The following is a 27,094-nucleotide window of genomic DNA, read 5'->3' on the forward strand; positions in this document are numbered from 1 at the left end:
CATGAGGAACGAAAATTATGTGGATATATTGAAGCAACATCTCAAGACATCGGCCAGGAGGTTAAAGCTCGGTTACAAATGGGTCTTCCAAATGGACAATGACCTCAAGTATACCTCCAAAGTTGTGGCAAAATGGCTCGAGGACAAAGTCAAGGTATTGGAGTGACCATCACAAAGCCCTGACCTCAATCCGATAGAAATTTTGTGTGTAGAACTGAAAAAGCGTGTGCGAGCATGGAGGCCTACAAACCTGACTCAGTTACACCAGTTCTGTCTGGAATGGGCCAAAATTCCAGCAACTTATTGTGAGAAGCTTGTGGAAGGCTACCCAAAACATTTGACCCAAGTTAAACTATTTAAAGGCAATACTACCAAATATTAACAAAGTGTATGTAAAGTCTGACCCACTGGGAATATGATGAAAGAAATAAAAGCTGAAATAAATCATTCTCTCAACTATTATTCTGGCATTTCACATTCTTAACATAAAGTAGTGATTCTAACTGACCTAAGACAGGGAATGTTTTCTACAATTAGATGTCAGGGATTGTGAAAAACTGAGTTTAAATGTATTTGGCTAAGGTGTATGTAAACTTCTGACTTCAACTGTACAGCCCTATCCCAGACCCATCCACTGATTTTAACTAGCTTTACAGCCAGCACTGATATCAGCTGTGGTTTGTCATGTGTTGACTTTTCCAAGTCAGTGTCTTTGCTCAAACAATTGCTTGTTCCTGCTGTAATGCTCATGCTTAATTTCATATTTGACTGACTTTAGCTCATTTGAACTCTGAATATTCCACAATGAATCTTTTTTTAGTTCTCCTGGATTTTTTTAGCCATTGTAATGTTATCACATTAAAGGCCTTTTATAGATGGACAATTCTTTGGTCAAAGAACAATTGAGGTGCGTGACCCTGAGGATATATTTTAGTCAGAGACCATTGTTAGAAGTCTGGAAAAGGCAAGTCGTGTTGTTACACTTTATAAATTCAATTTTCAGAATCAGTCTTACACTTCATACATGGCCTTTGGTATCTTTGGCTGAGGTGGGGAGAGAGGGATAAGGCAGTCAGAGAATTTGTATTCTCTTCAGGTCAACGGGGCGATCATATGATGCTGGAGGTTGAAAATACTGTATGATCAGTAGAAGTTAAAAACAAGTGGCAAAAGATTATGGGAAACCCATGAAGGGCTCACCAGTAGGGAGCAGTACCGATCTGGTGTTAATCTTGATATAAACAGTCCTAAGATTCCTTGAATACCTTTTACGTTTCATTGTCATTTTCTCCAAAATGGTGATGTCAGTCTTTGCTATTTCCTACAGGTTACCTAGGTTCAGGTCATAAACTTTATCACTCTCACTAACCTGTCTTTCTCCAAAAATACTCCCAATCAAACAGTTGTGAATAGATTTTAATTGGAGTAGACACCATATTTAATTTGACACAAAATTGAATACAACAATTTGTGTGAGAACAGTTTTACGGAAGGTTTACATGGAAATTTCTCCCACTCATGTTGCATGAATTAGGCTCAATATGTGTCATACTGTTGTGTACCTGAGCACCAATGCTTCTGCAGACAGAACATTCCAAAATGTGTCTTTCCACAAATGTATGAAAATTTTTGAAAATTAGACATGCCTTAGGTCCTTGTTTATATTCATGTCAAATTAAATGTACCATCTGGAGATGTCTATTTAAAGAGGAGAAACTCAGTTTCTCAGGCCACGTCCACACTAATATGCTTTTGTTTGAAAACGCATTGATTTTTCTACATTTACACCTATCATCCACGATAGAATGTTGTTTTGATCTACTGAAAATTCACTTTTTTTGGAGATGCTCTCTTTTACTGTATACTTGGGAAAATTATGACGGTAAGAAACTGAAAAGTGAGTTTTCAAGCGAAAATGGCACGTGTGGATGTAGCTTCAATCTGCTTTACTAGAGCTTCTCTGTAGTGAATTGTAACAGTGAAAAGAAGAAAGCCAGACTGGAAGATTCTGAATGCTATTGTCAAGTCAAAATAGTGGTACAGAATAGTGCACCTGTTTCTATTCGTCAGCACTTCTGAGAAAGGTGGAGAGGTGGCCATATTGGTTGTGCATTTCCACCTGTTGGCTTAAGAAAGTGCAGGGCATGTCCTGGGTTTTGCCTCTCAGGCTCCATCTGCCTATCAGGAAAGCTGCTGTCTGAAGGCTTTTTAATCTCCTGAAATCCAATCGCACTGGCAAAACAGTTTGCAGAGAAAAGCAATTTAAGCTTTACGCAATCAGAAAGCATTTTAAGCTCAGTGGACCTGGGTTTGCCCCCACAGACAGATTTGGAACTTTTTCCATTTCAGCCTCTGTGTAAATAGAGCTTTCAATGAAAAATGGTCTAGATTTGTTCTCTCTATCGAAGCTTGGAGTGGTTTCAGCCTGACTGTTCTGCTGAAGTGTCTGTGGAATTGGAGCCACACTGGCATGCAGGTGTTTTGGCAAGCTCAGCACAATGGAGATGTTCCCTTTCATTGTTGTGGTAAATAATCTAAAGCAACAGACTTAACAAATAAAGCCAATGTGAACAGCATTGCAGTTTGTTAAAGTGTTCCCATTTATTTAAAAGACAAAAGGTCACATTTGTAGTAAAAAACTGTTTCACTATGGGATTACTTGCAGTGATTGTGCTGCTACTGTTGATGTGAAGTTGTGTTAATGCTGTTTGATAGCATGGAGCTATAATTTTTTACATTTTCACCTACTGGATGATAAAATGGAGGGGGAAAAAAATCCCATAGACTATGAAAGAGCTACTCTAGTCATATTTAGGGATAAGAAAATATAGATTTTGGGGTTGGCTCTTTTGACATGACAGTAAGCACATAGCAACGCCACAAAACACTAGCAACTGCATAGCAAGATACTATAAATCACTCCATAGACCTTAGTAAGCGCATAGTAATGCTTGAGTGACCACCACAAATACTCTAGAATCGTGCTGGTAAGTTTTGCACAGGGCAACACCACTCACATTTTCTCTGGAAAATATAATTTAGCTGTATCTTATTTTGGACAAAGTCACAGTATTTTTAGTTCTTCAAGTATCTTAAAAGCAGTTTCAGTTTGTGCCACTGAAGGAATTAAACCAGAAAATTATGTTCTTTAGTATGCATTTGCTTTGTAACACTTTGTTGCTTACGGAGTTGGACAGAGTATGAAGTTCATGATTGCTTTTGTTCCCTTTTTAATGTCCACCCACAGAGTTTCTAGAGCCCTCCTCTGTCTGCTTTGTTAAAATAATATATAGTTGCTTCTAATTTTCTGCTTTTGTTAACTGATACGAGCAGGGAACAGTATTTACCTATCTTTAGGGGACCCATTCACTGAGCATCTGTAACAAGCTTTTTAAATCACCTTGTTGTTAGAATACTTCACTTTTCTGACTTAATTCTATTAGATGCACCGTCATCCTTTGTTTGGCACTGGGGGGGGGGGGGGGTGGTACAGACTTGTATAAATAGGCAGTGCCGAGACAGTGGAAGTTTGATAGATAGTTTAAACATACCACTCCATAAGCCAACATAGTGTTCCAGGACTTGACTTGTAAGTATCTCTTTTTTGTCTGAGTTTGTTGTTTTGACAAGCTAGCTCCCTGTAAATCTTTTTCATGCTAAATGACTTTGAAAAGGCTGTTTTTTATTTAGAAAATCTCAAAATGTGGAAACAATAACTAATATGTTTAGTGAGCTGGAATTGTAGGGTGTTGGTTTTGTCTCATGGTGGAGTTGTGTTTAGACACCATGTTGTTTTTCATTGTTTAATCTGGTGGACAGTAATGGGATTAGGTGTTAGATAGCTATAAATCCATTCTGATAGCTAATTTATATTAACACAGTAAGAGTAAATAGAATTTAGTCTGTTGAATTTAATCAGTTGACCCTGAGGTGACTAACTCAATAATATTTGAGGGTAAAACATGCTTTTTGTATTGTAATATACCAAAGGGCAGGCTGCTCACTGTTACTGTGTGGACCATCAATGAATTTACTGACTTGATCTATAAAGGGATTCTATTTCAGACCTTATTAGCAACCACCGAAAACATCCTAGCAACCACATAGCAACATGATAACAATCATTTAGAACACCTAAGCAACCGCATAGGAACGTTTTCTTCAGAAAACTGCTATAGACATAATAACTGTGCACACAAGTATACCAAAATACTACAGCGTGCACCATATGTAGTTTAGTTGAATGTCAGTGGAGCTCCAAAGCAGTTTTTTTTTCCTTTCATTGGTAAGGAAGACGTGGTGATCTAATGCCCTTTTATGTTTTTACCTGCAGGGAGTTAAACCTGGCAGTTTCGACAAGGTAGCCATTCCAGAGGTGAAAGAGATAATTGAGGGATGTATTCAGCAATACAAAGATGAAAGGTAATGTGCTTACTACATACACCACACACACACCCACACAGTGTTCATGGAACTCGATAATCTAGTCATAACTCAGTTCTCAGGGATGGGGCAAGTGCCAGCTCACAGATGCGTTGAACTTGTGCTGATGTGAGGGTTTATTGGAGGCTTTGGGCACACGGTCCTCCATGTGGAATGTGCACAATAGCTGCAGATAGCCTTTTTCCCAAACGCTGGTTTGGAACAATTCCAGCAACCAGCCTTTATGGTAATGGCACTCAACCAACAGAAAGAGCACAGTTTTAAATTCTACTCTGTCCTAGCACCTCAGCTAAAACATGACCCTTTAACAGACCAACTTTGTGAAAGTCCTTAAATAAAGGAAGAATATTCCTTTAATACAACTAACTGGCCTCTGGCCAAGTGAAAGACTTTTTTACGTATATTCATTTCTTTCCAAACACAGTTTGTGGAAATATCATGCAAAAGTTTACTAATCCCAAATCGACTTCTCAGTGCTTTAGATATAATGCTTACCTGTGTTTTTCTTTAGTAAATAATTTTAAATAGAAAATCGCAAACAGCCTGTCAAGCGTAAGATGAGACAACGTCTCATGTTTCGCTGATAAAGCACTAGAAAAGCTGATGTCTGCTGTATCTAGCTGTTCAGCAATGTGTGAATACTGTGATACAGGACCTAGAGGTGGCCATTCAGGAACTCACTTAAGACTTTGATCCTTCTACTTAAGATCTGTTTTGAATCTGCTTATCTGTAGAAGTTGTGCAGTCTGTTATTTTTTCCCCTGTATTTCCATCATTCCATGCAGATGACATGCATCAGCTCTTTTTAAATGTACAGTGATGGATCATTCACAGAAAATAGTGACTTAAAAATCTCCCCAATGAGCAAGGTAAAAGCAACTGTGACAAGGAAAAACTCCTTGGAACCTTGGAAGTGGAATCCTGGAATTTGTCTCCATGACTTTGACACTAAACAGTCAAAGAACAGCATCAAGTTTTCAAACTTCACTCATGGGGTCAGACAGGAGAAATCTGGGCTCAGAAACCCATCACACACTGATTATGAGATCGTTAAATTAAAGGCCTGATGTCCACAATATTTTGAATGGTTGCTTAGCTTCTTAATCCATGCTAAATCAGCCCCATTCACTGACTTTTGTATTACTCTGGTCATTCTAATTTTGAACAACCCCAGTGTTTGTCAACTGTGTACCTCTAAATTAGTCTATTTAACAGTCTATTTAACTGATCGGTTGTCTTTCAATCTTGGACAATGCCAAAAACGTTTTACCATGTGAATCTAAATAATTTTATTAAACTGATCAGCCCTCCTTATTTAACATCTCTAGCCTTGTTTGCTTGTAATATGCTTTTCTTTCTTGACAGATACGCCATCAAGGACCTTCTGAACCATGCCTTCTTCCAGGAGGAGACTGGGGTGCGAGTGGAGCTGGCTGAAGAAGACGATGGGGAGATGATTGCCATCAAGTTGTGGTTGCGCATTGAAGACGTCAAAAAACTGAAAGGCAAATACAAAGACAACGAAGCCATTGAGTTCTCTTTCGACCTCAACAGGGACGTTCCAGAAGATGTGGCTCAGGAAATGGTGGGTTTACCGCCGATTCTATGAGTCGCAGCTTATGCCTGGTTTTTTGAGATGGCAACGTATGTTGTGTCACATTACAGGTTGAGTCGGGCTATGTTTGCGAAGGTGACCACAAAACCATGGCCAAGGCCATTAGGGACCGTGTGGCCCTGATCTGCCGCAAGCGTGAGCAGCGACAGCAGGTGCGAGCTGAGCAAGAGAAACGTAAGCAGGAGGAAGAACAGAAGCAACTGTCCAGCGAGTCTTTGAAGAACGTGTCTGGTCCTACAGGAACCCAAGGTTCTGCACAGAATCACTGCGGATCCCAGCCCACCACACCTGGCCTCATACAACCTGAGTCTGAAGAGCTTGAGGCAGACCAGCAGCTTCAATACTCTCAAGGTGGAATGACATGCAAGTCTTATTTGAAAGCTTTCTGGATCAACTTTTTTTTTTTTTTTTTGGTCATTTCCTGTTTAATTACGAGAGTTGTCTCTTTCCCCAGTAGCTGATGGGACTTTTGACAGTGGTCAGGGTTCTTCTGTATTCTCAGAACCTCACCTCAGCCAGCTAAACATGTCTTATAGTTCACCGCCAACATCACAACCGCAGCAGGTGCCTGGACAGGGTGCCTACCCTCCCACCTCTCAGGCTCTCCAACAGCACACTGCATATCCCCAGCAGCCCATGGTAAGTCACAGAAGAATAAGTCACAGAACACAGAAGGATTAATCATGGCCACGCCAAGAATCTTTCAATACCTCACTGAGATAATTACTGCAGGTTTAGTCTAGTAGGTTGCTGTGATTGCATACTTAGTTTGCTCCTGCAAGGCTGTTTTGCAGCTGTCCATCTACTGACCAATTCCACTATGAATAAATCACAACTTTCCAGTTGCCATTTTCCAGACAAAAAGGGAATCATTGCCGCACACAAGTTATCATAAGATTAATTGAAGCTTAGAGCTATTAAAGTTCAGAAAGCAGCTGGGATTTATATTCCCTTTAGATGCAAATGAGGTCTGCACAGGTCTAAGTAGATCTTCATAGTCGGAGATAGCCCTTGCACTGTTATAACTTAAGCCTTGCACTCACTACACGAAGCCCTTCACCCCTTATATGCATTCCATATTGTAGTAACTCATCACCGACATGCTTAAAGTAGGTGCAGACACTGAAAAATTGCAAACTTGTTTAAAATTTGGCAGAATAATTCATTAGGTGTCAGTTTGTATTGGAAGGGAATTTTCGGATCATTGCTATAGTCAGGACGGAGAATAATCTTGTTATAGACAAATCCTTGTATGTGATTAGTTGTCTAAAAAGCGCACCATAACGTTGACTACACAACAAAAAATAAGAAACTGTAAGTCTTTGAATGTGCGCTGGTCAACAAGCTTGTGCCTTGAAGTGTGCGCTTGGCTTTAGTAATGACAAGTTGACTTAGATTAACTCTTTCAAAAGCAAGTGGCCACATGTCTATCTTTAGTTAGACTTAACATTTATGAAGTTCAAATGTCTACACCAGTTCCCATAATTTTTCTTCCTGTGCTAAGGTAAGAGACTAAAGGAGAGATTACACTGATGAACATTCAGAAGCCTTGTTTATGTAACAAATGAATCATGAATGAATGATGGACTAATGTTTGACTTTTTGAATGTGAATCTTTGTGGATGCATGTGTCATCTTTGGAGCTGAAGTTTGATGATGGTTTATTATCAGACAGTAAATGAATGATGCATGAGAAAGGAAAGCAAAGCCATAACCTCTACACTCTAAATGGGTTTGATTTTATTTATTTTTTTTTTAAAACAGCCTGCACTCTTCGTTCTTTCTCTATTTCTCAAGTATATCCCCACTTCCCATGTGAACTTGAGCTTTGTTCCCTCTTCATCCTCTGTGCATTTTTCTTTTTTTTTCTTTTTTTTTTTTTTTAAACACATTCTTTGTGTTAGTTTCATGTTGTTTTTAATTCCTCCCAAAAATGTTTTCCTCAGTTTTTTAAGGCAGTGCCATGTAACAGTTTATCATGCTGTGCAGACTGGCAGGCCTCCATCACTTCCTGTTTCTCTTTAATGCCTGTCCTGTCCAGACAGCCTGGGCACACAAACCATGATCAGTTTGACACATCAGTCACAACATTCAAAGATGCCACTATCTGACTTTGATCTCAGAGCAGGGGCTATAATTTTTTTTAATTTTTATTTATTTGTATTTTTTTTTTTTAACCATCACTACTGCACCATTATGTTTCTCATCTCTTCTCACAAATTTTTTTTATTATTATTATTTTGCATCAGTTTTCGATAAAGCCAGATACACTGGTTGTCAACTTTTGGTGTCAAAAGTAATAAATTAATTATTCAAGTTTTCTCTTGGTTGGACTTCTTTCTATGATTTTTCCCCAAAATAAACACGTTTTAGAAATACCATTGTCTCACTTGACTTGTTTATTTTGAAATGCATTAATGGATAAAATGGTAAAACTCTGGTATAATCTGGAGCCTGCACAGCACTGATAACTGTTATTTTATGTTTATGATTATTTTTGGTCTGTTTATACCTAATGTGCTATTTTTCTCTTCAATGTACATATCTTGTACATATACTGTTCTTCATCATCATAAAACATTTCAAAGGACTGATGTCCTGTAATGTTTTCATGGACTTTGCTAACCTTGATTTGTATCAGTTACATCTACATAGTAGACTGTTAATGCTGCCATTTTCTTGGCGTCTAAACATTGCTTAGGTAATGACAGATTTCCTCTTCAGTAGTGTCATTGCATCAGATTTTTTTCTTGCCCACATATACGTTTTTTTGTTACCTGTTTAGTCTCGGATCAGGTTAGATAGATGGCACTTTAATCTCACAATATGTAATTTAATCTGCTCACAATTAATGATTATGTATCAGGTTTTGGCATTTATCACATGCAATCATTTCAGATTACAAGTATTTGTGTTACTGATAAACTAAGTCAGTATAAAACTATTTTTCGATTTTGAAATCTCATTTCTTATAAGTCCCATTGTCTTATAAATCAACAACAGACTCGATGTTAGATTTGTATTTTTACATAATCTTTGTAGATCAGGAATATGCACATTTGCGCTCAATGTCACTGTAGATTGCTTATTGTAGATTTCTGTCTTGTCATATGCTCTATAACGTCTTTGTTGATATTTTACATAATGTTTTCTTATCATTTTCTTTTGGTTATTTGCCTTTGTTGTCATTTGTGTTCCATTGTGGTTAATTGTCGATTCACCTTGTTCGCCTCCAGCCTCCTCCTCTCCCCCGCTGTCGTGGTCGTAGCATGTCTGTATGCGTGCCCTTTTCTACCACCTCTCCTTTGTCATGCCCTCCCAAGCCACCTTCTACCCCTCCTCCGGTCCCATCAGCCCCGCTCTCGCCCCGGCTGGGGAGGCCAGATGGGGAGACGTTTGCGGGACGGCTGTCCAAAGCGCTGGAGAGTGTCCTGCCCCTGCACTCTGCCCCACCCCGCCGCCGCGCCAGCCTCCCGGCAATCTTTGCCAGTCCAGTATGTTAGTGTCTCCCAGTGAACCAGGAGCTTCCTGTTGAGCTGGGCTTGGGTACAGCCATCTACCTTTGAGGAAAATATTACTGTAACGGATAAGCAAGTTTGAAGAGTTTTGGAAGTATCAAAATAATCAAATTCAATATAATTGAACAAAATTGTGACTTAATTTCAGATTTTTTGCACATTCAGTGGAGAATCATAATCAAATTGTCAGAGCGAATATTTACACCCCTGATAAAAGAAAAACTGTAATTAAAAAGGTGAAAAGGCATCTTCATATCTTCTGGCTACGTTCAGCTGTATTAAATCTAAATATGTTATTCAAAGTACATTGAATTTGAGGCCTGCTATATCATAGGTCCAAATTGTATCACACTGTTAACGCTAGAGCCGTTTTTGTAGTCTGCCCCTCGATGCTGAAGCTGTTTCTCAATCTGCCTTGTCCCAGTTCTGTTAATCTCAGCTCCATAGGAGTGTTAGACTTAAGATAACAAAAAGCGATGTTAATTTTATGAGTAATGCAATTTCACAAAGAAGTTGTTTTGTAACAAAACAGAAGTATAAATAGCTTCTATCTGCTCTTGTATGTCAAAGGTACAGGGCTGCTTTTATCCCCGCACTTGAAGCAAACAACTGATTGTTTAATGCTATGATAGGTCTTCAGAATGGAAGAGCTTACCAAAGGCCCAAGCACAGATCATGAGAATAGTAAAGCCGGCTGCTCGCTGTATGATTTTTATGGTCCTTTACGATTTTTGCTGGTCAGACTGTACAATATGGTCCCAGTGAGATCTTGGGTAAAACCTATGTCACACTGTGCGACATTATGTCAGCCTGTACAATAAACATTGTAGCCAAGACTTTGTTCCCAATCGTCTCGAATTACAAAGTTAACTGGGTGTTATCTCATCTGGTCATCATAGGTGCAGTCACACTGCACAACTACGACACAGACATTTCTGACACTGCCAGGACTTCATCAAAAGCTAAGATTCATCACAAAGGCATCGGTGAACATGTCACACTTAGCAATGAAAGACTACTGAATTTTCCCTAAGAGAATTATTTTATGATCCCTGAAATTTGTCTTTGATGGCCAAATTGTGAACCCAGCATCAGACAAGCAGATACCTATTAAAATCTGTTTTGGATACCTGTATTTCTTTTTTACCCTGGCCCACTCAGCTGGAATCCTGTGTTCACATTAAATACAGATTGGCATGCACTTAGAAGAACTGCAATCAATAGGAAATGGTTATTAAGCCCTGCAGCCTGTGAAGCATCTGTATTTAATTGAATGTCTGTCGCTGTCATGTTTATACACTTTTTTTTGTTAAGCATTATTATATCTCTTGACTTATTCTTTTGTCATTGGGAAGTCTTTGCCTCATGGGTGATTATAATAAGCTGTTTTCTCTCTTGACATCTCTTTATATTCATCTCTCTTTCTGCTTTTTTTTTCACTTGCTTTGTGAATTTGTGATGCTGCTTTTTCTACTTCCTCACAAAGATGCTGTATGTTGTTGTCACTGCAGCCACAGTCAGTGAGTCAGCCGTACAGTGGAGGAGGCTCAGGTCTGGTCGAGCCCCCGATATTTTTCCCCACCATTCCGGAGCGGCCTGTCTCTTTCTCACCCCCTCCGTCTTGCCCGCCTAAAGGTTTCAACGTGCAGCGGCGCAAGAGCACCTCCATCCTGGAGGCCCACACACGTCACTTCCAGCCCGCCTACCACCGCAGCTACGGCAGCAGCCTGCACCCGTTGTCCGGCGTAGAAGCCATTGGTCCTGGTGTTGAGCCCTCCTTGTTCATGATGCAAGGCACAGTGGCTCAAAGATTAGCCGTGCCACTGCATCTGCAGCCTCCGACAGAGTCTCTATACTGTTACAAAGATGTGAGGGCAGAGCAAGAGGAGACAGTCCGCAGGCTGAGTCTCAACCAGGCTGCATTAATGGACCATCTTGAAGCAATGGCCTATGCCAGTTACCCTATGACACCACATCAGTTAAGCCACATCAGTTTCCATCAGCAGATGCAGGCGGCCGCTGCTGCCAGCTTGGCCTACGAGGCTCCACCACAGCCTGGGCCAGCTTACCTGCACCCTCATGTCCAGAGCCACACACGCTTGACCCACAGTCCCATCCCTCAACTGCCCCCCATGAGTGTGCCTAGTTCGGCCCCTGTGGCAGCTGCTGAATCAGGCTACCAACCCCACTCGTTTCCCCATTCCGCACCACCTGTGCTGGCCCACACAGCCGAGCCTAGCACGGCTTTTGAATTTCACATGCACAACCTCCAAGCAGACCCAGCCATGCTGGCGTCCAGACTATACCGAGCCCGCCGCGGCCCCATGGACCTTAACATGGAGGAAGGGTCCAGCAACCCAGGCATATGCGGTCGGTTGCAGCCCGTCACGGAAGAACTCTACAGCTACGTAAGCCCAGAGCTGCCCCTTCCCCCAGGTAACCTGCTTCTCCATGGACCCAAAGACCACAGTCCTGAACCTTCAAGTGACTCAGTGACCTCCTCCGATGCTGGGGAGTTCCACTCACCTCCCCCTCATCCATTGTACCAACTTCCGGACTGTTCTGCTGCTCAATCCATTCCACAGACTTCTTATTACAAAACAGATGGAGGGAGCAATGTCAGCGACGGACATCCACCCAGTCAGCCATCGTTTTTGTTTGTTCCACCTTCTGAGTCGACCTGCATTCCGACCTCGAACATCAACACTCTGCACGGTACCTGGGCCCGGCAAACAACCCTTCAACCGGACCTCACATTCCACGAACCTGCACTGTCCCATCAGGGCGCTGCCTTGGTACCTAGAAATACTCGTTCTTGTCCACCTTTACCCAGCACTCCCTGTCTCTCTCTCTCTCTCTCTCTCTCTCTCTCTCTCTCTCTCTCTCTCAGTAACCTGATTTTTGTCCCGTGGTTGTGGTTTTAACCCTCTCCAGCCATACTTCAGGAATTAAAAAAAGGTTGTGCGTAAACATGCATAAACCTGCTTTTTAAATCCCCTTGTCCTGAGACATTTCTGTATTCTCCATTAGCCAGTTTGATTTGTCATTTTATTTCCATTTGATTTTGATTTTAGATGATTTTTGTAAGTATTATTCGGTTGTATGTTCATATAATAGTGTATATGATAAATGTGTGTTTGCACAGATATTGTGTAAAACTATATATCTGTACATGTCATACAAATCTGAAGTCTTTTTTGCCTCTTACATATTCTTTTATTGATATTAGCCAAACTGTAACTGCAAAAATATTTTTTTTTTTTTTTTTTTTATAGATATGAAGATATTTTTCATTTGTACAAGAGTCTAGATTAAATGGATGATTTGTATGACCAAACACACAGACACATACAATACAAACTGGGGGTTTAGACAGGTTTGCTTGTCTCTTAAGGTTTCTCTAACCTTGCTTTTAATGTTTCCTACAAAAAATATTATTATATATTTTTTTTTTTTGTATTTTACTTTAATATCTGCTTTTTAGTTCTTCTGCTACATTATAGTTGGCTGGAAATGGTTAAAACGGTTCTCAGTGATTTTTGTTTTTCAATTTTGTCTCCGTAAGGGACACCAGTCACTATACAACATCAGAAAAGAAGTGTACTAACACAAAAAACAATGATTGACTATTTTAAAAAGGTTTAGCTTCATATCCAGGCTAAGAGGTCATCTTTTAACCCTTAGAAGGCTGGCATTATCAGTGTCACCCTGCAGTCCCATTCTCTACCCTACATTTTATCTTTTATACCATTGTTGTTTTCATTCCTATTGTCTACCAAGCATACTTATTTCCTGCTGCTCTCTAAGCCTCTTCTTTATAATGAATAGACTCTTAAATATAAGGCCAAGGTAAGATTATCTACGTCTGGAGCAATTATACTTTACAAGTATACTTGCAGCTTTCTAAGGGTTGCTTCTGTCGAGACCGGCCTCTGTGTGAGGTGAAAAAGCAAATCAAGCCGTGTTAGAGTTCAGATCAATTTTAGGAGACACTTCCTTGGTTATAAAAACACCACCACACGCAAACTGCTTCCTTGAGCTCTTTTATTACATTCACATTTATTACATTCATCTAGTCACATGCATGAAGCCTACTCACTCCTCTGCTAACACCTGATGTTTGTTTGTTGTTTAATTGTGCAAGGCATACACAAAAGTGAATGGTGATCTGAGTGTTGTAACCATTACTCAGTGTTCACGTTTTGTGTATGAATGGTCTATATTTTGAAAGTCGTATAATTTTTGTTTTTATTTTAGACTCTAAATGACTTGCTTTTTTTCTGTCTCTTCACCACTGCCATCGCTCTCTCTCTCTCTTTTTGTGTTTGTCTCTCTCTCTCTCCCTCTCTCTCTCTCTCTCTCTCTCTCTTTCTATTTCCCCCATATTTCTCTTCATATTCCAAGCAGGTGCAGGTCCCCATTACCCAGTCCACAAGTGCTGTGTCCCTGGTTTCCTGCAGCACCCCATCGGCCGTCATTGCTCCTCAGCAGGTAAGACTTCCTCTGTCTGGACAATCAAAACCCTCATTCCCTCTTGTCATTGACATAAATGGAGAGCCAATGTAGGACAAGGCAAATAAACCATTCACTCTCCTTAAATCACACTTCTTGGTCTTTTGAGTTGTTTTTTGTTTTGTTTGGATCTCTCTGGATTCTCTCCTGCGTGTGAAAGCTGTGGACAACAGAGATGGCTTTCTCTTACACTGTGTTGTATTTGTTTTTTATAGTATGGAGGTTACTACGTCCAAGCACTCCCTTCGCAGGTAGAGAAAAAAAAAACATTCCTCTGTCTCTCGCTCTGCCTCTCTCTTCTTTTTCCCTCTTTCACATTTACCTGTACTTTATTTTTGTGCTTTTTGCCTTGCCCTCTTTCGTGGTCATTTCATTCATTTTTGCATATAAGAAATGTGGCATAAAACATTAGGTTGTGTTTTAATGACTTTGTACATGAACTTAAATTAAGGTTTAGTACATTTGTGTTCTGTAGACAGGTTGAGCTCTAATGAGAGCTTTAGGCTTAATTTTTTTTTTTTATATAGAGTTTCTCCTAGCGTGACTTGTCTAAAGAGGTGAAATATTTGTGTATCATGTGTTAATGTGGGTCTGTTATTCTCCTTTAAGGCTGCTGTTCCGCAGCAGGTCTCTCATGTGCCCACGTCTCTGCCTGGTGTTTCAGTACCCCAACAGCAAGCTCCCCAACAGCCTCCCAGCACCGTGGTTCAGATCACCTCCCAGACACAAATGCAGCATGGGGCACAGCCCTCACAGGTAACAACAGCTCAAAAACACACATAGTATTCCTCAATATTTACAATCACTTGTGCTGTAAGCAAAAGTCAAGCTTAAAGTCAACTTGAAATCAAAACTGACCATCTTTAGAGAAATAGGGATGTGTTGAAATTATTATCTGTGGTAATCCACATAATGCCACAAATGCTGTCAACGCTGTTTTTAACTTTTATTAACTTTTATTATTCCTTTTAAGAATAAATATCTATGAATTTATATTAGGTATCTAAGCAGCACTGGTTTTGGTGGCAATGCCTGCTTTCACTTCATTTTAGAAGTTTGAATATATTATCCAAATATTTGATTTGCAAACTGTTCTATCGTCTTTATTCTTCACACCTTCATACTTTTGTCCCATGATTGATATACAGCATGTAAGTGCCCCAGTACTATTTTTTTTTTTTGTTTTCTCCTACGCTTTGATGTTTATCCATCTCTATTGGGAGTGAGGGTGTGTCTCAGTCAGCTCCCTAGTTCAGTAGTCCGGGCACTGACCAGGGAGTCAGCCTTTCTAGGGCTGTCCCAATTGCAAAATCAATTGTTTGCTGCCTAAAAATTCCCAGAATGCTCCATAATAGCCAGGGAACATTGCTGCTTACTATGTTCCCTTACCAAAAATGTTATGTCTTCTGAAGTCTCAAGTCATTCGAAGACAAGCACAATAATGTGCATGAAAGGAAAACATCATTTAAATATTAGAGTTTTAAGAGAATAAAAAACACACCTTTTGTATTTTTATTGCTTTTATGTCATTTATCTTTCATAATAAAACTACATTTTAATATCTACCACGAAAATTCACGACGGTGTCATTTATATAGCGATGTTGCAGCTGCGATTAAACGCGTGACATCGTTATCGTGTTGCAGGTGATTGAGTCATAAGTGTCCCAGAGTTCAGTGGATAAACACCCTTGCCAGTGCCTGAATTTGTGTTCACCATTTACCGATTCACAAGTTAGGGAGCGAGATGAGATGCACCCTGGGTGAGTTTTGTGCTTGACCACCTTCCGTCCTCCCCCCACCCACTACTCGCTCAGATTTTCACGGGCATTTAATGAGCATTTTTTTAAGTCTCGGGTATGAACCATTGGTGCTAAACTAAGCGGGTTTCGTGGCACTTTTTTAAATGTTTCTGGTCTTATTTTCAGTGATTTATCAGTGCACATAATTCCCAAAGAAAAAGGTTTGTTTTCATAATCTGTAATAAAAATACATTTTCAACCCCTCCCCTTCAGCCACATTTAGAGACCCCACCCAGCTAATTAGTAATCTAATCAAATCCCATTGGATAAAAACTCCACCCTACATTGCTATTTCACTCAGAAATACATCACATTATAGAAGTAAAATGGGTTGTGAATGCCATTTCATGCTGAATTTAAGAAATTGTATATGACTTATGTGGAAGTGGTTTCTTTCAATTTTGCTTTTTTCTCTCTCTCTGTTTCACACACTGTGTATCTGAGATTCCATGGTAGTCTCTCTCTGACGTGCCTCTGCTTGCAAGCTCTGTGTATTCTGGCATGTTAAATGTATGTTGCATGGACATTAGTTGTGTGGTAAGTGAGATGAGTTCTCCTTGTTTAGTACCTGATATTTAGTCCAGAGTACCTGTATTTCCTATGGCAGGAAGCGCATTAGACTAAAGTGGCTGTCCCCACAAAAAAGCTCTCTCCGCGTTTGTTTGTAATTATCAGCTTTGCACATAGGCTGATCCCTGGCCTTCAGTCACAAATCCATAAAAAAAAAAAAAAAAAACAAAGTTTGTTTGATTTGTATTTAGGTATGTGTTTTGACAGTAAGTTTTATTGGCATTCAGAGAGGTACTGCCCTTAACTTAATCTTATAACCATTTGGCACTTAAATTGAAGTTTTTTCATGTGTTTTGCTTGTGGTCGATGTGATCCACCCGGAGGCATGCTGTCTGCGTCATGTGGTCTGAACTTGTGATTGTTTTGATGCGGTTTATTGAAGCATTGCTCGTCTCACACATAATCTGGCTTTGCAGTCTTTATCGCCCCAATCGATTGGTGCTTGCACATACCCACAAACATATTTCCCAACTCGTCCTCCATCTTGCCCAACCATCAATCTGACCCAATCTGCCACTCTCCTACCTCCACTAGCTTTGCAATACGACTCACGGTGTGGCACCTGTGACAGTGCCACCATTGCCGCTACCAGTAACAGTGGCGCAGCCTCCTGAAGCGCCGATGTGCCCGGCGGGCGTGTCTTTACCACCAACGTCCCCATCATTGCTGCCACCTGCCACGTCACTGCAACCTCAGTTGGTTCAGCCTCTAGTGACACCTGTGCCAACCATCCTTGTGTCCACAGTACCCACCCCTACCAAACAGCCATGTTTGCCATCAGATGCACCAGTGAAGGTACCTGAAATGGACCTTAACAACCGAACCTGTCCCAAACGTACTAGTCTAGACAGTTTTTGTTGCTTTATAGGGCTTCTGTTGTCTCTTGTTCAGCCATTTCATGCTCTTTTATATACTGTCTGTTGCGTAGCTGTCTTCACATACAGTCCTTTCTTTTCTTTGCTCTAAAAACGTTAAGACTTATTTCGTAAAAAAAGAAAAAAATGCAGACTCACGCAGTCTTTGCCTGCAGCAGTTTCACTTTTTGCTCTCCTGTCATGGTTTTAGATGTCTTTTGTATTTTGGAAATACATTTTTTGGACTTCTATTCAAAGAGTTGATCTGTTTTGTTTTTATTTTTATTGTTTGTATCTCTTTCTATTATAATTCTTGTCTTTTTATTGCTTGCTGTACCAGACATCTCACACCATCTCTCAGACTTTGACAACAGAGTTGTCACAACTTCAAACTCCGGCAGTGGAGAGGTACGAGTCACCATTCAAATGCACATGCAACAGTTTTCGAATCATAGCACATTGAATCCGAAAAGTGCTGTATTGAACCATTACAGTAAAATGTATATGTGGTCTTCGTGTGTGTATTTTCTCCTCAGCTGTCACTCTGATGTGGCCTCTGGCCTCAGTGATGGCAATGAGGGCATAACAGGAGGCAGGCATGAGGGCCGTTCTGTCAAACGGCACCAGCGAAGATCAGTGCGCAGCCGTTCACGCCATGAAAAGACCTCAAAAGCCAAGCTCAATGTTCTCAATGTATGTCCAGCTCACAGTTTTTTTTTTTTATCGTTTTATTTGATTTTTGATTATGTTGGGAAATCAATACAAAACAAAACATCTCTCATGTTGTTTTTTCTCATATCTCATTGTTTTAGATTTCCAGCATGGGTGATAGAGTTGCGGAGTGTCAGTTAGAAACACACAACAGGAAAATGGTGACTTTCAAGTTTGATCTCGATGGAGATAACCCAGAGGAAATTGCACAGATAATGGTAACTTGAAACACCACCCACATGTTTTTAATACTGACCAGATATGCTCGATTATGCTTGTTTGTCCATTAAGACAAATATGCTCAGATTGAATAAAATTGCATTTCTGTTTTCAAAATACATTTCAAGACATTACTTTTCTATATGGTGTCTTAGGTTCAGAGTGAATTCATTCTAGAGAGTGAGCGCGAGTCCTTCATTGAGCAGATCCGAGAAGTTATAGAAACAGCAGATGAGAAAGGTGTGGAAAGAGAACGTAGCCAGGTACGCCCTTTTCAACAGTATTTCCATGACTACCAGTGAAACTTTTTGCCATTTGCAGAGAGCACAAAATAATTTGCACCTTAGACCATGGCACTTTCCAATTTGGGTGCATAACCTTCAGAATCTGTAATAAGTAAAACTAGTTAATAGTATATGTGCTGTAACGTCTGTGCTATTTTACCTTCATTTTATGAGTTTTTCTGTTTTTGCTACTTACCAAACATTTTTCGTCTTTAAACATTAGTGTTGCAGATAATTGTTGCATTTATGTGTCTGAGCACTTTGAGACAAACATCTCAGAGGTTTATTTATAGTGTCCTTACCAGTGATTGCTTCCTTGCAGACTGTCACCGATCAAGAGCAACATAAACCTACCACATCTGCACCTCTTGAGCAAGGTAGAGCTTACGATCTCAGCTTGTAAAACAAATGAACACTCTTTGCTAATAATGTGTCAGGACTGAGGTCTTCTTTACTCCACTTGTTCTCCCAGGTATCCCGCCTAGTTCAGCTGCCCAGGTGGTCCACTCAGCAGGCCGCAGGTTTATTGTGAGTCCAGTGCCCGAGTCCAGACTGAAGGATCAGTTCTTCAGTTCACCCCAACCTACAGTACCCCTTCGAGAAGAGCCTTCATCCTGTGAGTAGAAATAAAAAGTTTAGCAATACTCTCTTGTTGGTAATAATGAGAAAATAAGCCATTTTCTGACTTTCCAAAACCACACCCTTCAATGTCCAACCCAATGTCAGCATTCCCAAACGTGCAAAATGATTCACATGCAGTGACCATTTCTTATTGGAGAGTTTTCTAAATGGTTAAAAAAAAAAAAGCACAGGCCGGCTCCCTGACTCTTTTTGGCTATTTACAGATCACAGATTTATCAGAGGCAGTTAAGGTGAAGAATCCTTTTTTAATGATTATAAAGTTTTAAGTGAAAATAAATCTCAACCTTATATACATTTTTAATTACTATACCTTTTATTTTATTTTAACTTGTTTTTCACCATGAAAATAGCCACTGAAGCTGGCATGGTGTTAAACCACAAACAAGCAAAAACTCTGGCTTACTGCAGTCTGATGTCATATAGGGTCAGTTTAGGAGGCATTATATCCGTTCAAAGGAACAATGTACTAATTTCTGTCTGGCTGTATTCTTCTCTCTTTCTCTGCTGCTTCAGTTGCACCACCTGCCCTGGGGCTCTCTATGTCTGCGTCTGCAGTCAGTCTGCAGCAGGCGTTCTCTGAGATGCGTCAAGGCCGGTTTGACCCTGGTCCCAGCACTGCGCCGCCAATGCTCCATGCCACAATGCCTCCTCTAGTACCTGCTGCAACACCCTTGCCCTCTAATGCTGCCCTGGTGGCTTCTCCCCCACTAGCACCAGTGTCTTCTGAAGTAATTTTCTCACCATCTTTACCTTTCATCTCAGTCAACCCACAAGGGTCATCATCACCTCCTCCTACCCTTCCGCAGGTGCCTGCCTCTGCCATGGCATCCCCTGCGACCCATCCACAGCCTGGCACTCAGCTCTCTTTGCCTACAGGTCAGGTTATACCTTCCGTCATCAGTGTTAATTCCTCTACCTCCTCTCTGCCCATGCCAGTTGTGTCCAACACCATCCCCTCCTCTGCACCATTTCCCCTAACCTCAGTCCCTATGCCAGCACCCATTAGCACACCTGTACCCACTGCCCCCATCCCTCTTGCTCACCCTGTGACTCCTATGAATATTGTGGGCTCTGTTTCCGGAGGAAGTGGTGAACAGCCACCCAACACTTCCACCACTGCTCAGCTCTCACTGGCAGTGATCCCTACCACAGCCATTCAGACACCACAACTCGCACCATCCACCATCGCCACTACGGTTATTCCCGCAACAGTTGCCCAGTCACAAATGCCCACCATCCAACCACCTACCACCATCATGCCAGTCGTGCAGCCCACCCCCGTGCACAGCCAACCTCAGAGTGCCACCGTGCCCAACCAAAGCCACGCACATTGTGTGGAGTGCGACAGCGACCCGCAGGGAAAATGCGTCGATGACATCCAAGCTTTGGATAAGAAGCTGCGCTCTCTATTTATGGACCTGGGCTCTGGTCCTCTCTCTGCCCAGACAGATGCAACAGACTCCATGACTGCCCCAGGCGTCTCTGGCACTTCCTCACCAACTACCTGTGCCACCCCTTGTGGCACCCCTCTTCCTCCATCTAGTTTACCCCTAAACTCCTCCAGCCAGCCTACAGGCTCCCCGATGAGCGCTATGGGTAATCCCTCCACCCCTGTGGGCTACGGTCAGACGACCTCATCCAAAGCTCCGTTATCAAGATTACCGGTGAGTGACGGAAGTGCCAAGACCACTTGGTACACTTACACAGGGCCAAAAAAAATACAAAATAAATCAAAATGATAATGCTGAAGAATCTGAACACAGCATTTTTCCATATAATGACAGTTTATAATGACTAAGGGCTGGCAAGCTCCAAAAAAGCATCAGAAAAGCACAATAGGAGTAGTCCATATGACTCATACCTTATATTCCAAGTCTTTTGAAGCCATATGATAGCATTGTGTGAGGAGCAGACCACAGTTTAAATCATTATTTAATCTAAAATCAAATCATTCACGTAACTCATTATGCAGCTCTCAAATCAAGTTTGATTGTGAATTATTCAAAATAGAATTTCATGGCCACTAAAAAATAATTTTGTCTAGTAAATTTTCTTAATTCACCTATTTGCAAGCTTGTGAACTTTAATTTTTGTTAATTTTAGAGCCTGCTCTCACATCAACTATTGATCAGAAAGGTGTATGTAGCTGTAGCAGTCTGGTTTGAAATCAAGAGTTACCATGATATACAGTGTTCTTGTCTTTAACCTCACTTGAAACATCACTCTCTCAAAATACTAACAATATACTGTAAAAACCACATAATAGTACAGTCTGTTCTATTAACAACTCATTTTATGCATGGCCGTTGAGTTCATAACTGGCAAAATGCATGTTAAAGTAACTCAACTGACACTTATTTTATTTTTTATAATAATATAATGATGGTCTGGTCATTTTTTGAAGGTACAGTAGCTCCAAATAATTGCCAGTCTTATGCTCTTGTACAGTATGCGGCATGTTGCTTATGGTGTTTCAGTGGCTCCTCTGCTAGCACTTTTTACAATGCTTTAGCTTCTCTTCCATCTTCATTCATTAGGTGTTGCCTGTCGGCCCAGATCAGGCTGGCACGCCGCCCACAGAGCACCTACCACCCTTCCCAGGACCTTGTTTAACTCAGGTGCCCTTTTTTCTCTCTTTCCGTCGTCTTCTGTTTTATTATTATTGTTCCATTCCTGTAAAACACGCAGTGCACGAGTAACAATTTTGAATTGAATCAGAATTAAACGGCTGCATGGCGTTGGTTTCCTTTTGAGGTCGGTTAAAAGCATGACCTGTGACACTTATTAACTCTGACTTGCTGTTCACTCTTATTTTCTCTGCTGTAGAGAAGTGGAGGACAGGGAAAATGTTATTTTTAGAAAACAGCAGTCAAACTTTAAGTATTTTCATATCTTAGAATCTTGTCATGTTTCTATTTTATTTGGGCTGTTAAAAAGCCTCAAGCAAGTGCTTTGTTAAAGGTGCTGTAAGCTAATATTTTTAATACCACTGCAACAAAGAGTCACTTTTTAGCCAATCAGAAACATAGCCAAATTAGACAATGCTCGCGTTTTTCATGTTCAGGTTTGCTGCTATCGGGTTAGCTGACATGTTTTGGAGGGCAGGTTATGGGGGTATGTGGTTCAAAGGAATAGAGGTGGTCTAAAACCAGGTGCACACTGTACAATTTTTACAATCCTTTTATGAGTGTTGCTTGTCAGACTGCTTAATTCAGTGACTTAGTCTAGCAGAAGTTAATAAAACACCTTTAATGATGAATAATTCATAGGGTCAGTCCATCACAAGTGGTCCAATACAGGTTGCTTGACCATTTTTTATTTTCCTATTTTTATTTTTAATTTTTCTGTGAATACCTCTATGTATTTGTATTGCAAAACCACCAGTTTTTTATTTTTGTTTTACTTGGTTTAACCACGATGGCCATCTTTGTGTCATGGCACATGACAAATTTTGGTTATACAGCTGTTTACGGAAACCTCAGTATCTCGGCTCAGGATGGTCCTAGCTCCTTGGAGCAAAAACTGATCTCTAGAGCACTTTACAAGGTACATGTACATAAATAAACATTTTGCACATTCTTGTTCCTTAGACTTAGAACTTAAGTCCTGATGTAATGCTCAAGATTGCTCAAAGTTCCACTTTTAGGGTCAATTTATAATGGGAAAGGTTTGAGTCTCAGTCTTAATTTTTTTGTAGTGGGTGCCTAGGAAAGTATAGTGTGCATGCAGAACATATCAAGTTTGAGATTTCTCTTATTTATTTATTTTTTTTTATGGGGAAGAGAGTGCAATTTTTTTAAATTCCCCATTTCGGTTGAATATCTCTGGTTGGGGATCAGATAGGAGATTGACATTTTCACAGAAATAAGTCCTCTATAGTAACATTCTGCTGTAAAAATTTTGAGTTTGAGATTCCACTGATTACAGTGGAGCTAGGGCTAGTAGAAATCTTGGGAAAAGCCTACTTTATTCATGCATTTTAAGAAATGAACAGATGTCTCTGAAATGTTGTGGGAGCGTCCAGTGACAGTAATGAATTCAGCAGGTGTACGTTTTCTGAGAACATTGTTGATGTGAACCCACACTTTGTCCTCAGTAGACATTAGTAGGATAGGTGTCAGTATTAGGATCAGTAGGATGTTTATGACTGTGTCAAAAGGAAGATGAATCATTAGTTATTTACAAATATTATATTTCTGGATGTTCTGGATGCTGATATATTTCAATGCTAATCTCTGTCAGAATAATTTAGACATTACATAATTTTCATTCGTCTAAACTAAGCCTTGTTTTTCATCCACATCACATTCAGAGAAAATCCTTTGCATCTGCCTGGTGATCTGTGCTAAATAAAAGACACTTCCATAATCCTATAGTTTTTTTTATATTATATTTTTCATCCATCACTTTTGAAAATTACTGTGATAGGGCTCGGCCCAGAGCCAAGCCGTAAAAACATTTCAGAAACTACAGAGCACGGACCAATTAAAGGATTTACTCTCCATCTCACAATTATGGAGTGAAAAATGAAAAGAAAGCCTCAGCTTGGATTAAAAGCATTTAGTCCTTGCAGGCAGTGGCCATATGACTCTTTACTTACTGTAAGAGACCATCATGCTGAAATTAATTAGACTGACTGTTCCCCTACTCTATTTGTGTGCAGTTGCCATGATTAATAAGTGTTTGTATGAGTGTGTGTTTATGTTTTAATGGACCTAAGTGTACTTGACTAATTGGTTAAAAATTTATTATTCAGTCCCAGCAGCCTCTGGAAGATTTAGATGCCCAACTGAGAAGGGCACTGAGTCCAGAGACCGTCCCAATCAACAGTGTCACACACCAGGTACACGCACACCAACAGGTCGGGCTGAGAAACACTTGCCTTTTTGACAAATGTCATATAGAGGCATTAAGGGTGTTTCTACTGTGCTGTGTACTGCATCTTCATATTTCTGTGTTGTAATTCTCCCCGTCTTCTCCCCTGTAGTCCTCTCTCACCGGGATGCCACCTGGAGGACAGCCAGGTGCGTACTGCTGTTTTAATGCTCTAAAACTTACCTTAGAAATGTCACATTGTTGACTTGAAATCAATCAAGCAGATACTGCAGTGTCCAGCAGTGTGGCATGAAACAAGAAAAAGCAGACATAAATTTATAAAGCTCAATTGAATCTCGTTCTTTGCTCCTTCAGTTCCGTTTTCTCTGGATGGAGAGCCTGCACCTGTACCTGCAGTTGGAGGCTACAAACGATTCCAGGTACCTCAACTGATTTGAAATGGGATTACAGGCTCATTTGCAACAGGATGTTTATTATATTTGATATGTATGAAATCAGGTGGCGCTCTCTCTCTCTCATTCTGTCTTCCTTTCAGATGTCAGTAGCTCCTGATGAGAGTGACCAACAGGCTCCTACCTGCACACAGTACTCATCTTCCACATCATCTTCCTCCACAACTACCTCCTCCTCATCCTCCTCCACTCTCTCTAGCCCTGAAAACACGCTGCACAGAACCTCCTCTCCCCTCAGAAGCGCAACAACAGATGTGGTCGATGGCCTCCCTGCTTTTCCCAGCCAGAACGCCACCTCCCCCCAGCCCACCACCATCGGCCGTTTTCAGGTCACAACCAAGACGGACACCAAGGTGGGGCGTTTCTCTGTGAGCAGCGCCCAGGATGAGGGTCCTTCTGCTAGCCTGCAACCCCCAGAACCCCAGCCAGTACCACAGGCCCATCCAGCCAACGGTCCAACCCAGAGTACTGGCAGCCTTAACAACTCCGTCAGCTCCTACTTCAGCAGCGACAATGACTCTGAATTTGAAAACGAGGACTTCAAGAGGGAAGTCTGCAAGCTGAGGGAAAAGTATGTTTTCTTTCCCTTTGTACCTCTGCTTTGCAATGACGAATTGGTAGACTATATTGTATTAAGATCTGGGATGTTGTAATGTCGTAGGTAATGATGTGGGCTAGTGACTGAAAGGTTTTAGGTTCAAACCAAGGTTATTATAGTTTGGGCTTTTTTTTAAAATTAGTTTTCAATTTCAAATTATTATTTAGTTTAGTTTATTTTATCAACTGTGTTTGTTAGTTTTAGTTTAGTTTAAATTTTTCAATTAATTTACTTTAAACTATTCCCTATCCAGTCCAGATTACACGTAGGTCAAGATAGTATATAGCTAGGCTGGCATACAACATGATAAAAAACAATCAAGTAGGACTTACAAATGTGGAGATACACTCACCGACCACTTTATTAGGAACACCTGTGCACCTGCATATTCATGAGGTTATCTCATCAGCCAATCGTGTGGTAGCATAAAATCATGCAGATATGGGTCAGAACCATAAGACCACGTCTGGTTCCACTTCTGTCAGCCAAGAATAGTTCTTGCTGACAGAAGTGGAACCCATCATGGTCTTCTGCTGTTGTAGCCCATCCACCTCATGGTTCGACGTGTTGTGCATTCTGAGACGCTATTCTGCTTACTACAATTGTACAGAGTGATTATCTGAGTTACTGTAGCCTTTCTGTCAGCTCAAACCAGTCGGGCCATTCTCCGTTGACCTTTCTCATCAACAAGGCGCTTCCGTCTACAGAACTGCCACTCTAGGGATGTTTTTTGTTTTGGCACCATTCTAAGTAAACTCTAGAGACTGTTGTGCATGAAAATCCCAGGAGATCAGCAGTTACAAAAATACTCAAACCAGCCAGTCTGGCACCAACAATCATGCCACGGTCAAAAATACTGAAATAAAGTGTTTACCCTATTCTGATGGTTGATGTAAACATTAACTGAAGGTGCTGACCCATATCTGCATGATTTTATGAATTGCACTGCTGCCAAGCGATTGGCTGATTAGATAATCGCATAAATAAGTGAGTGAACAGGTGTTCCTAATAAAGTAGTCAGTGAGTATATGTATCCCTTTATTTTTTGAACAGCAATGGATGATGTGATTAAACAAACTAATCCATTTATCTTGAAACATTGAGCACATAACCAAATGTGGGCACATGCACATGAAACTCATGGCCAGTAGATGGCATGTTTGCGATGCAACAGATGGAGACATTAAAAGAAACAAAAACGATTGGTTTCTTTTAACAAATCGTTTAAAACAAGTATTAAAAGTCAAAGTATTAAAAACGAAAACTTGGATTTTCTCCCCTTTTTCTCCCCAATTTGGCATGCCCAATTCCCAGTGCGCTCTAAGTCCTCATGGTGGTGTAGTGACTCGCCTCAATCTGGGTGGCAGAGGACGAATCTCAGTTGCCTCCGCGTCTGGGACTGTCAATCCACACATCACGTGGCTTGTTGAGCTCGTTACTGCGGAGACATAGCGCGTGTGGAGGCTTCACGCTATTCTCTGCGGCATCCACGCACAACTCACCACATGCCCCACTGAGAGCGAACCACATTATAGTGACCACGAGGAGGTTAACCCATGTGACTCTACCCTCACTAGCAACCGGGCCAATTTGATTGCTTAGGAGACCTGACTGGAGTCACTCAGCACACCCTGGATTCGAACTCGCGACTCCAGGGGTGGTAGTCATAACCTTTACTCGCTGAGCTACCCAGGATTTTAACATTATCAGTGTTAAGATATTCTTAGTGCATTGCTGTGTGGTTACTTATTAAAATAAGATATAGTATATAAATATAAAAGTATGTATATAAAAATAAGGCATCTGTCCCTTATAAAATCAAATCATTTTATTGATTATTAATTCAGCTGTTGGTGAAAGTCTTAAATGCCTTATGAAATACTTGTTGTTTTTGACCTTATCGTCTATAATGAGTTGTTTTTCTGAATATAGTTGTACATATAATATTGTGCTCGTCTACATTGCTAGCAGCTTCTTTATGTTGTTTCCTGATATCAGCTTATGCTTGTTTTTGTACCATGAAATCATGTAATGTTTTT

At 40.7% G+C, this 27,094-nt stretch overlaps 1 protein-coding gene across 9 annotated transcripts in view; it reads left to right on the top strand.

Moving 5' to 3' along the window:
- The window catches only part of wnk1b (WNK lysine deficient protein kinase 1b), a 106,302-nt gene that overhangs the window by 64,562 nt on the left and 14,646 nt on the right, over window positions 1–27,094 (top strand). For 3 of the 9 annotated variants that reach the window (XM_051688541.1, XM_051688546.1, XM_051688547.1), the window contains 20 exons: window positions 4,334–4,422; window positions 5,809–6,028; window positions 6,109–6,409; window positions 6,513–6,697; window positions 11,088–12,371; window positions 13,981–14,067; window positions 14,304–14,339; window positions 14,698–14,844; window positions 17,654–17,721; window positions 17,850–18,006; window positions 18,126–18,242; window positions 18,399–18,506; window positions 18,850–18,904; window positions 19,000–19,143; window positions 19,683–20,833; window positions 21,707–21,787; window positions 23,926–24,012; window positions 24,157–24,193; window positions 24,360–24,424; window positions 24,541–25,028. In XM_051688541.1, coding sequence (XP_051544501.1) covers window positions 4,334–4,422; window positions 5,809–6,028; window positions 6,109–6,409; window positions 6,513–6,697; window positions 11,088–12,371; window positions 13,981–14,067; window positions 14,304–14,339; window positions 14,698–14,844; window positions 17,654–17,721; window positions 17,850–18,006; window positions 18,126–18,242; window positions 18,399–18,506; window positions 18,850–18,904; window positions 19,000–19,143; window positions 19,683–20,833; window positions 21,707–21,787; window positions 23,926–24,012; window positions 24,157–24,193; window positions 24,360–24,424; window positions 24,541–25,028 — 4,907 coding nt within the window. Of the gene's footprint in view, window positions 1–4,333; window positions 4,423–5,808; window positions 6,029–6,108; window positions 6,410–6,512; window positions 6,698–9,294; window positions 9,553–11,087; window positions 12,372–13,980; window positions 14,068–14,303; window positions 14,340–14,697; window positions 14,845–17,653; window positions 17,722–17,849; window positions 18,007–18,125; window positions 18,243–18,398; window positions 18,507–18,849; window positions 18,905–18,999; window positions 19,144–19,682; window positions 20,834–21,706; window positions 21,788–23,925; window positions 24,013–24,156; window positions 24,194–24,359; window positions 24,425–24,540; window positions 25,029–27,094 lie in introns of all 9 variants that reach the window. The other 6 variants (XM_051688548.1, XM_051688543.1, XM_051688542.1 and 3 more) reach the window with 6 other exon arrangements.

The sequence above is a fragment of the Myxocyprinus asiaticus genome, chromosome 45, assembly GCF_019703515.2.
Source record: "Myxocyprinus asiaticus isolate MX2 ecotype Aquarium Trade chromosome 45, UBuf_Myxa_2, whole genome shotgun sequence".
Classification (NCBI taxonomy): Eukaryota; Metazoa; Chordata; class Actinopteri; order Cypriniformes; family Catostomidae; genus Myxocyprinus; species Myxocyprinus asiaticus.